The sequence below is a fragment of the Haemorhous mexicanus genome, chromosome 4 (assembly GCF_027477595.1).
Source record: "Haemorhous mexicanus isolate bHaeMex1 chromosome 4, bHaeMex1.pri, whole genome shotgun sequence".
In the NCBI taxonomy this organism is placed as follows: Eukaryota; Metazoa; Chordata; class Aves; order Passeriformes; family Fringillidae; genus Haemorhous; species Haemorhous mexicanus.
The window spans coordinates 77,634,296-77,645,811 of NC_082344.1; the positions used below are offsets into that span (position 1 = coordinate 77,634,296).

Genomic DNA, 11,516 nt, shown 5'->3' on the forward strand with positions numbered 1-11,516 from the left:
AACACCACCATGTGCCAAGAGCTGACTCATGCCTAAAGAGTTTGGTGGCAGATACGTGGCTGGCAGAATGATTTGCCTGCTCCACCGGCTCCAGAGAGGCCTTCTCCTGAGAATGGGTGTCTGCAGCAGAGGATGGGCAGCAGCCCTGCCCATGGGTAGGACATTTCATGTCTGAACCTCTGGACATTTCCCTTGATCTGAGGTGACTTCAGCTGTATTTAGAGTCTTTAGAGAAAGAAACTGGACCAGAGCAATTCTCTGTTTCATCCAATCAGACTAAAAATGAAAGCTGGGGTCTTAGGGCAAAGTTATCCCCCAAAAGATAGAAAATGGTAACACAGACTGATTTCCTTCCTGGCAACAGCTCTTCCCTCAAAAACCAACCTCACACAACAGAAAGCAAACATTTCTTCCAAGACTGGACTTATCTTGCAGTCCTGGAGGAAGCCTGTAAAACATTGACTGCAGAACCTGTTCAAAACCTCTACCTGGGTTTGTTGGGATAGGCAGGAGATTGTAAAAGGACATCTGTTCCAGCTGTTTGAAGGACACCTACAGCAGCATCTTGCAAATGTGTTCCTCTCTGTGAACACCACGGGTGTGCTGTTGCATCCCCTTTCCCCACAGATGTGGTAACACGTTCCATTTTGTGCTCTGGCTCCATCAGGTCGCGCTACGCAGAGTTCCAGTTCAACTGCCAGCCGTCCCCGCAGGCCGCCAGCGGCTGCCGCAGGGACAGCTACGCCGCCTGCCTGCTGGCCTACACCGGCATCATCGGTGAGGGCCTCCTCCTCCTCCTCCTCCAGCGGGGCGGGACACTGCTCCTCTGGGGGGGACACTGCTCCTCTGGGGGGGAAACCTCTGCTCTGGGAGAGAAAACTCTCCTCTGGGAGGAAAACATCTCCTGTGAGTGGGAAACCTCTCCTCCGGGAGGGAAAATTCTCCTCTGGGTGGGAAATGTCTCCTCTTACTCTGGCTATGAGGACAGTAAGGTGGAGAGCTGAGCTCTCCAGGACACCACAGAGTCATGGAATGGTTTAGGCTGGAAGGGACCTGTACAGCCCATCTCGTTCCAGCCCTCTACCATGGGCAGGGACACCTTTCACCAGACCAAGTTCCTCCAAGCCACATCCAACCTGGTTCTGGTCTTTCTCCCTTCAGTGACATGACTAAGCCATGGGTATGGGGTAACTTTAGAATGGAGCAGTGGAGGGAGGAAAACCATGGGCTACTGACAGATTCCAGCTTCTCTCTCTGTTGGAAATAGATGGGCTGTCCCAGGGTGTCTGCTCTGCCAGGGATTCCCTGATGCCATCGCCAGTGCTGCCACTGGAAATCACCATGCACTGCCATTCTGCCAACTTCAAAGGGTGTCAGATGGGCATTTCAGATGCTGCAGAGCCCAGCTGGCAGCAGTTGGCATGGGAACAGACAAGAGTCCAAACCAGTGGCCTTTGGACCAGGTCTGTCCTCATAGATGAGACAGACTGACCTTTCTGGACCAACATTTCATTCCATTTTAATCCTTCATTCTGGAGATTGAGATTGGCTTTTTCAACGACAGCATGGAAACATTTATGCACATTCACATACAGTTTTTGAATGCTCAGCCTGGAGAATAAAGGGCTTCAAGAAGACCTTAGAGCCACCCCCAGTGCCTAAAGTGGCTCCAAGAGAGTTGGGGATGGACTTCTGAGAAGAGCCTGGAGTGCCAGGACAAGGGGGAATGGCTTCCCACTGCCAGAGGGCAGGACCAGATGGGATATTGGGAAGGAATCTCTGGCTGTGAGGGTGCTGAGGCCCTGGCACAGGTGCCCAGAGCAGCTGGGGCTGCCCCTGGATCCCTGGCAGTGCCCAAGGCCAGGTTGGACACTGGGGCTGGGAGCACCTGGAACAGTGGGAGGTGTCCCTGCCATGGCAGGGGTGGCACTGGATTGGATTTAAGGTGCCTTCCAACCCAAACCATTCCATTATTCTCTGAAGGTTATTAGGGAACCTGAATTCCCAGAAACTGCCCATTCCTTGGCCTGATAGCACTTTTTTAACTGACCCAAGGCTTTGGTGATGGCGATGTGAGCAAAGGGGTTGTGACTGCTCCTCTGCTCTTCCCTGGGGCAAACCAGAGCCATGACATCAGCACCTGAAGGGTTTTGCTGCTGTCATGGAGGGGCTCAGCTGAGGCAGCGTAACCCAGGAGAGCAGCCCGAGGGGATGCCACTGCCCCTTCCTGCCGTCCCTGCCCTGCAGTCACACTTGTCCGTCGGTCCCGGCAGGCAGCCCCATCACCCCCAACTACATCGACAACTCGACATCCAGCATTGCTCCCTGGTGCACCTGCAACGCCAGCGGGAACCGGCAGGACGAGTGCCAGAGCTTCCTGCACCTCTTCACCAACAACATCTGCCTCCGTAAGTGCCACTGCTGCATGCTGGGGGGGCTTTTGGGCATGGGGACCTGGGGGTGCCACGGTGCTCTAGGGTCTGGGCGTGTCCAGCTCCCTGTGCTACCAGCCAAGGAGCTCTGCAGAGCCTCAGGCATCCCTTCAGGTGATGCAGAGAAAGAGGCTGGGAAAGAGAGGCTTCACCCTGCCCTGACAAGCCTTTTCTCCATCTTTCCCACACCAAGAAAATGCCATTCAGGCCTTTGGCAATGGGACTCACCTGAACACAGCTGTGGCCCCGTCCATCCCCCCCACCACACAGATGTACAAGCAGGACAGAAATGCCAACAGAGCTGTGGCGACCCTCAGAGAGAACAGCTTGGAGCACCTCCAGCCCACCAAGGTAGGAGAGGGCAGGCCTGGCCCAGAGAGATGATCAGCCATGTCTGTGCCTCCTGCAGCCTCCTCACCTCAACTCCTTCCACCTGTGTCACACGTAGGCATCCAACCTACCCTCCAGCTCCTGGAGGTCTGATCTTCCCTTCCCTTCCCTTCCCTTCCCTTCCCTTCCCTTCCCTTCCCTTCCCTTCCCAAACCTTCCCAAACCTTCCCAAACCTTCCCAAACCTTCCCAAACCTTCCCAAACCTTCCCAAACCTTCCCTTCCCAAACCTTCCCAAACCTTCCCAAACCTTCCCTTCCCTTCCCAAACCTTCCCTTCCCTTCCCTTCCCTTCCCTTCCCTTCCCTTCCCTTCCCTTCCCTTCCCTTCCCTTCCCAAACCTTCCCAAACCTTCCCAAACCTTCCCAAACCTTCCCAAACCTTCCCAAACCTTCCCTTCCCAAACCTTCCCTTCCCAAACCTTCCCTTCCCAAACCTTCCCTTCCCAAACCTTCCCTTCCCTTCCCAAACCTTCCCTTCCCAAACCTTCCCTTCCCTTCCCAAACCTTCCCTTCCCAAACCTTCCCAAACCTTCCCAAACCTTCCCAAACCTTCCCAAACCTTCCCTTCCCAAACCTTCCATTATTCAGAGATATGTTTCATTTGAAGTCCTGGGAAATCCGTGGGGTTTTCACCCAGGGTCACTGGCTTGGCTCCTCACTGTCCTTCAGAGCATCAGTTCAGCTTCAGACAAGCATTTCAACTTCCCAGGACACAAGTCCCTCCCTTTTTAGCTGAGGATTCTAGAGGTCATAATGCAGGTTTAAGGTTTAAGAGGTTTAAGGTTTGCTAAGCATTGGAAAATTTGAAAGGAATGGTTCTGTTCATCAGTAAATTATTACAATCGGAATAATATTAAATTGAAATTATTTTAAAACAAATACCATGTTCATTTACTGGTGATGGCTGTGATAGGCATTAAATATTTTATTTTTAAATAAAACAAAATGACCTTGACTTGCTACACCAGAGTAATTTTCAGATTCAATTATTTTCCTATTGAATAATTAACAGTGCCCCTGATTTGCTGAACGTTCAGGTTACAGAAGCTGTCAGTTTTAACTAGACTCCAAGGACTGAGCTTTGCACTGGGCTGACTGATACTTCAGAACTTCCAAGTGTGGGTTATTTTAAGGCTAATCACTGTTTCTTTTGGGGGGAAAACGCCCGATTCACCTCTCTCCCCCCTGTTTTCACAGAGTGGCTGTGGCCACAGCTCTCTTCACAGAGAGCAGCAGGCACGACCTCCCCAGGATTTCTCCTGGGGGAGGCAGTGAGAAAGCTCAGAAAAAGAAGAAAAAACAATTCTTATCTCTATTTGCTGCTCCTGTTGTTTGGCACATGCGGAATGTGTTATGGAGATTGTTTACCCAAAGTGATTTGTTAATTGGCTACTGGTGAAGGTTGTTTTGATTGATTGATTGACCAATTAGGTCAAAGCTGTGTTGTGACTGTCTGTAAGGAGTCATGGGTTTTTCTTTAGCATAGTTTAGTAGGTAGTGTATATATATATATATATACACACACAATATGTACTAATATAATTTAGTATAGCTTAATAAAGCCATTGTTCAGCCTTCTGGATCATGGAGTCACTGCACATCATTCCCCAGCTGGGGGTCATCCTGCATCAATAAGCAGCAGGTTGGGAGGTGGAGAAAAGTGGCCTCAGGTTCCCTCACTGCTCTCCCGGTGGCATTGCTGCAGGGCACAGGAACACCTTCACCAGGCCACAAGTTTGGCACCCAACAGATCTGGAGCCTTTCCCTCCAGCTGGTGCTCCCCAGATCTTAGAGAAATCCAAGTAGTGGCCTCAGGTCCAGACCTAGCACTGAGAACATCATCCTGGAAGTGAAGGAGAAGCTGTGAACTGTCTGTGACCAGGACAGTATTCCCAACAGCAGGTGGGAAGCTGGAAAAAGCAGCTGCAGTGGAGGATGGGCCTGCCACATCTCCAACCTCCTTGTGGCAGCAGCACATCCCTCCTCTGGGGTGTGAGTGCTGCTGGAGTGTGGTCCCTGCTGGAAACCAGAGATTTGGGTCTTGACTTTGGACTCAGCTTCAAATCTAGATCCTGTTCAACGTTTAATGAGGTTGGCACCTCTGGACCTGAGGGGGAAAGCTGGTGAAATGTCTCCCAGCACCATGGAGGTATATTCCACACCCACCTTTAAGGTCACCAGGTCAAGGCACTGGCCAGCAGTGGCTCCATAAGATGCGTGGATGGCCACTGACCTGAGAGGACACCCAGGCACCCACCTCACACAGACACCTCCAGCCAGTGTCCAAACAAGTGCTGTGCCCACAAATGACTCTGCTGCTGTGACACCACCTTCACCAACAGCTGAAGAGCTGTGCTGACCTCCAGGCTGCAGTTTGGGTGCTGAAATCAGCCCTGGCCCCTCTGCATATGCACACACTTGGGGCTGCTCAGCCCCCGAGCCCCAGATCCTCCGAGGCACCAAGGAGGGACACCAGTTTGGTGAGAGACATGGAGCCCCTCTCCTATGGAGAAAAAGAATTGGAATGGTTCAGCCTGGAGAAGAGAAGCTTCAGGGTGACTGAATTGTGGCCTTCCAGTGCCTGAAGGGGCTCCAAGAGAGCTGGAGAGGGACTGGGGCAAGAGCTGGAATGCTAGGACAAGGGGGATGGTTTCCCACTGCCAGAGGGCAGGGTTAGGTGGGATATTGGGACTAAATTCTTGGCTGTGAGGGTGGGGAGGTCCTAGCACAGGGTGCTCAGAGAAGCTGTGGCTGTCCTGGGAAGCTGTTCCAGGCCAGGTTGGACAGGGCTTGGGACAACCTGGGACAGTGGAAGGTGTCCCTGCCCATTGCAGGGAGTTGGAATTGGATGGTCTTTAAGGTCCCTTCCCACCTAAACCATTTCATGATTCCATGATCAGGCACAGCTCTCACCCCACGCTGTCTCCTTTCTCTTTAGGTGGCTGGAGAGGAGAGGCTCCTGCGTGGCTCCACTCGTTTGTCCTCAGGCACCTCCAGCCCAGCAGCCCCTCCCTGCTGGGCAGCCTCTCTGCTGCAGCTGTGGCTTCTCCTGGGCCCTGCTGTGCTGAGCCTCCCTGTGATGTGAGGAGGGCTGGCACACACCAGGCAGAGACTCGATTTGTGTTGGTTTCTTTACTGAACAACCAGACCAGTAACTTTTTCAGGAGGAGAGCAGGGAGAAGGGAGGGGAAGGGAAGGCAAGGTCAGTGTTTGGGCATCCTTTCCTCCTCCTCATCTGTCTGCCAGTTTATTTGATTTTATATGATCAGCGTTGTTGGCAACCAGCTCATTCTTGGTCCTGGCCACCTTTCCACACCACAGCTTGGTTGTTGTTTCTCCAGCTCTCTATGGATAGGGCTGAAGCCATGGACAATTCCCTTGGAAAAGATGAAGGAGAGAGGTGATCCAAGAAATGAGGGCTGCAAAGGAAATGCTTTTTCTTGCCCCAGCCAAGAGGGGAAAGACTTTTGATGGATGAATGACTGGATGACCTGTCAGGAGGTTTCCTGAAGCCCACACTGAGGGGCTCTTGACAGGACATGGGGATGTCTGCACGGTTGCTCAGGACCTGAAGGACAACACACCTGGTTCCTTCAGACTGAAGAAACCAGAAGACTGGTGGGAAGGTGGTTGGTTTTGTTCACTGGAGAGGAACCTGAAGCACCTCTGGGGAGGACCAAGTAACCACACTCTGAACTGGCTGGCAGGGATTATCCACCCTCTCAAAACCATGGCCAGAGTGCAACCAGCATCCATGTCTCACCTGTCACCTCCCCTCGGGCCCTCCCTCTTAGGGAAACCTGTGTCCTGTATCGATGCTATTCAGGAAGAAACACGTGTGGTGCATTTTGTTTACGGCTGAATTTTTTGTGTCTCAACCCAAACATCTTTATCCACTGGTCCTGTTCAGTGTTTTGGGGCATTTTTGTCACATCCAAACAACCAGAGGCCAATATTGTCCCACTCCAGGCTACCCTTTCTCCATCAGGGGCCAATGTGTGAGCCCATGGGCAGGGTTTGACGTGAGCCCAGCACACCCCACTCTCACCTGCTACCTGCTCGGCCTCTGGTCTCACAGGCACAGGGTCTCCAGCCAAGGGATTTTGTTTGTTTTCCTGGGAAGAGACAGGGTAGGAGAGGTTTTCTGGAAACCACTCTGAAGACAGAAATACCCAGCCAAGAAAGGCCAAGTCATGAATTATATCATGGGTAGGGACTGGATTGTTACAGTTTCCCCTCCTTGAAAAACTGGCTGAGGCAACCACCTGTGTCCAGGTGAGCAGGCCAAGGGTTTTGCCTCCTGCCTGTTCCTGTTTTTTTCAGGGAGGATGTCATTTAAGCAATGGCTGCTGAAGTGACCCTTTCTTCTGAGCCACATCCAGAGCCCAGGGGAGGAAGGTGAGGATCGATGCCTCTCTGGTGTCTTGGGGCACAGAGGGGCAGGCGTGTGACCCTGGATTACCTGAGCATCCCAGGGTCTCTCCTCGAGGACGTGAGCTGAGGAGTCCCAGTGCCCTCTTGGGGGGCTGAACCCCTTAACTGAAGCCAGGAAAGAAGATGGTAAGGAAGAGTGAGAAGGTTTCCCAGGATAAATACTTACCCAGGGTGAGTGCCATAGGAGGAAGAGCAATAGGCCCAGAATCCCCCTGAGTGTGTTTAGGCCTGGCCTTTGCAGCAGTCCATTTATTCCTTGGTTTGTGCTCCTCCAATAAATATCATCAATTCCTTGGCATTTGAATGCATGAAAAGGCTTAGGAAGCATCTGACACAGCAAAGTCCATTGCTTTTTATTCCCATTTCCTGCAAAACCTCTCCCATTGTTTATTGCTTCAGATTTTCTGAGAAACAGCAGCAACTTCTTCCTTGGCTTTTGCTCCAGCAAGAAACCCCTCTGGTTTTCAGCTGAACACCTGTGGACGTGTCTGACATGAACAGAAATCCTCCTGCTGCATCCTGTCCAAAGTGCTGCTCCTTGAGGTGCTCAGGGCTGTAGCAGCTGGTTTTCCTGATGCAGGGCTGTGCAAAGGAACATGCCCAGTTCCAAGGCTTGTGTGCAGGGTGACACATCTGACCAAAGGGTCACACCCTGCGGCAAAGGCTGTATGTGAGAACTTCATGGCCAAGGGGCTCACTCTGACCAGGAGAGCAGGCCAGGAGGGAGAGCTGCAGGCAGGAAAGTCCTTTCAAAGTGACCCCACACATGCACAGAGCTGCTGTGAACGTCTCCCCATCACCCAGGACAGCAGGGTCTCCTGAGAGACCAAGTGACACAAAGCTTGTGTCCTCACAGCTGCAGTGGAGAGGGATGAAACCCTGACTGCTCAGCCCTTCAAGGCAAGGAACTACCTCAACACCACGAGGTCATGCTGGGAATTGCATCCTTCTGCCCCTTTCCTTTCCAGTCCTCTAGTCATGCTCTGCTTTTCACACATCAAACCAGTCTCCACCAGCTTTCAGTCATGCCCAGGCCGAGCATCTGCACAGGATGGGGATGCAAGTGTCAGCTGCTTTCCAGGAGCACCCACTCCTGTGTCTCTCACATGTGCCAGTGATGGTGAAGTGCCACTTTGCCACTTCCTTCTCATTCAGCAGAGAGAGTTCTTCTGGGTGGTCAGGATGCCTGGTGGCCCCACCTCACCTCTCCCTTCAGACTGGTATGCTGTAAAAAGAGGTGTGGAGAATCCTACTCAAGGACTGGATGGGATGGAGACCTCCAGAGGTTACCTCATCCCAGTACCATCTTCAATGACTTCAATGAGAGACATCATCATCTCCCCTGGATTCACATCACAGCATCATGAAATGGGTCAGGTGGGACCTTAAAGCTCATCCTGTTCCAGACCCCTGCCATGAGCAGGTCACTTCCATTAGACCAGGCTTCCCAAGCCCCATCCAGCCTGGCCTTGGACACTTCCAGGGCTGTCTTGCTTCAAAGGCTCTGCAGATGTTGGTTGTCTCACTCCAGATCCTCAGTTCCCATGTCCTGTCCTCCAAGCCCTGTCCCAGGCCAGGTCCTGCCCTCCTGGGGCTTCCTTGGGGTTCACGGATGCTTTGGGATGAAACGAATGAGGCACAGAGCAAGGAGCCTCTCACCTGGCAGGAAAGAGCTGGGGAGTGGGAATTAACAACAAAAAAAATTATCCCCAAACTTTCATGGCTTTGTTCTGATAATTTTATTCTTCTCACCTATATTTAATGTTGATTCTCCCTCCAAGCCTGTTCATGAATCAAACTTTGAAAAAATTGATGACTTTTGAACCTTTCTGCTGGAGGAAGCAAACATGATTACTCTCTTCCCACCCACCAACATGTGTGCACAGACCACTGCTTTTTCCTTGTGAAAAGTCAGTAATTTTTTTGGATGAAATTCCATCTCTGCTGAATTCTGTGAAGTGAACCATGGATCTTCATCTTTAAGTCTCTTGATTAACCACAGAAGTCACAGCAGCTGCTTGTAAAGGCAAAAGACAGAGCGAGCCAAGAGACAGAAAGGGAGACAATTTTTTTTGAGGAATTGCTCTGTTCCTGACAACTTCCATAAGCACAAAGAAGAATCATGTGAAAAATAAAGGAAAAAAACCACAGTTAAAGAACCAGCCAGACTTTCTGTAGCCACTGAACTCTGGTTTTTGGCTGCACAGCACTACTCCCAGTGTCTGGCAGCCCTGGGAGCCTGTGAAATATTGTGTATGTACTTGTACCTGTCATGTCATGTCACGTCATGTCATGTCCAGCATTGTCCAGGTGGGAGCAGGAGCTGGGAGGGAGACCTGGGGCTGGGAGATGGTGCTGAGCAGGGACCCCCTGTGTGCCCCTGCTCGAGGGGAGGGTGGTGGGTGCCAGCCCAAACTGGGGTCAAACTTGTACTTACCTTTTCTGTACATGTCAATATTCAAACATATCCATGAATAAAGCACACACGCATTTTCCTGACCCCTCGCTCCTGCCATGCCAGCTTGTCCCTGTCAGCACGTCCTGGATGCTGCTGAGCTCTGCTCCTGTGCTGGAAGGGCAGCTGAAAGAAACTGGGGGATGTTCTCTGGGGCTTGGAAGAGTGGTGGGGCTCAGATGAGCCGTGCTTGGCTGGAATCATGGAATCCTAGAATATCCTCAGCTGGGAGGGACCCACAGGATCATCCAGTGCCACCCCAGGCCCTGCCCAGACCCCCAAATCCCACCCTGGGCATTCCTGGAGCTCTGACCCAACGCCCCTGGAGCTCTGGCAGCCTCGGGGCTGTGCCCATTCCTGGCAGTGCCAGCACCTCTGGGGGAAGAACCTTTCCTGAGATCCAACCTCAACCTGCCCTGGCCCAGCTCCAGCTGTTCACTCAGGTCTTGTCCCTGGTCCCAGAGAGCAGAGGTCAGAGCTGCCCTCGGGAGGAGCTGCAGACAGCTCTGAGGGCTCCAAACCCAGCCCCAAACCCCAGCCCCAGACCCCAAACCCCAGCCCCAATCCCAGCCCCAATCCCAGCCCCAAACCCCAGCCCCAGACCCCAGCCCCAAACCCAGCCCCAAACCCCAGCCCCAAACCCCAGCCCCAGACCCCAAACCCCAGCCCCAAACCCCAGCCCCAATCCCAGCCCCAAACCCCAGCCCCAATCCCGTGTCTCCCAGCAAGGAGGGGTGACAGGTGCAAACCAGCTCTGCTGGGATGGAGAGCCACCACTGTCATCAGGGGAGACACGAGTCCCCACACCAGTCCTGGGCTGTTTGCGTGGTGCGGGGTGAAACATGCAAAGGTTTGGGAGAAATCTGGGCAGGTTTGGCTCAAAGCTGGTGCCAGCACAGAAGGAGGGAAGCAGTGCAAGATGTAGCAGGGATGGAATAATTGCATCTGCAGTTAGGGGCCTGTGGAGCCACTGCTGCCAGGATGTCACCAGTGTCCCATGGAGCAGAAACAGCGGTGAAGGGCTGGTGCTGCACCCTGTGCTGGGCACAGGAGGAAGGGAGATGGAGGAGAAGGGAGGGTGGTGGGTCATGCCAGCCAGGAAGGCTTCTGCCCATGCCATGAACATCCGTGAGCTATTTTTTGGCAACTTAAAAAAAAAAAAAAAAATCACAGGAAAATTGATTAGAGCTACATGGAATATTTTCTTGCCAGTTCTGGGTAGGGGAAAAAAATTGAAAATAAATGTACATAAAATTTTTATAAAAATAATGAGTAAAACTCAAGTCAGTTCCTAAAGTGAGTTCAAGGTTGAACACATGAATGTTGCACTCTTTTCTCCCAGAAATCATGTTTGCCTCCATGTGTGCATGGAGCAGCTGAGGATGCGGACGAGGAGCAGAACCTGAGGGTTAGGGAAGGACTTGGACTCTCCTCAAAGCCTTTCCCTCCCCACAGCACCCAGGCTGGGCTTTGCTGACTCAAAGGACAACTCCTGGGCAGGCCCCAGCCAGCTGAACCTGAAGCACGCTGTGGAAGCCCTGCAGAGCTGAGGGGTTCCCTGGCCCTTGGCGAGCAGCTCTCCACCAGGGTCAGCACCCAGAACTGGGGGGCAGTCCAGGGCCACAAGAGCTGGGCTGGAGGAGCTGCAGGGGGGTCCAGGGGGTCCTGGCATTCAAGGAGCTCCCAGGACTCCCCCGTGGGACTCCCCAGGCTCTGCACAGGGACAGCACGTGGGGCTCAGCTCAGGGCCTGGCTGCAGCAGCCCTGCTCTGGCATGGAGCAACTGGCTCCAAGAAAGCCTGGAA

General features: G+C 52.7%; 1 protein-coding gene across 2 annotated transcripts in view; it reads left to right on the plus strand.

Moving 5' to 3' along the window:
• Positions 1-9,755, plus strand: part of LOC132326865 (GDNF family receptor alpha-4) — a 75,198-nt gene extending 65,443 nt beyond the window's left edge. Inside the window, exons 5-8 of one of the 2 annotated variants that reach the window (XM_059845594.1) lie at positions 668-777; positions 2,274-2,408; positions 2,626-2,783; positions 5,761-9,755. In XM_059845594.1, coding sequence (XP_059701577.1) covers positions 668-777; positions 2,274-2,408; positions 2,626-2,783; positions 5,761-5,907 — 550 coding nt within the window. In that variant the 3' untranslated portion in view covers positions 5,908-9,755. Of the gene's footprint in view, positions 1-667; positions 778-2,273; positions 2,409-2,625; positions 2,784-3,459; positions 3,778-5,760 lie in introns of those variants that run through there. The other variant, XM_059845595.1, reaches the window with a different exon arrangement.
• Positions 9,756-11,516: the final 1,761 nt, after the last annotated feature.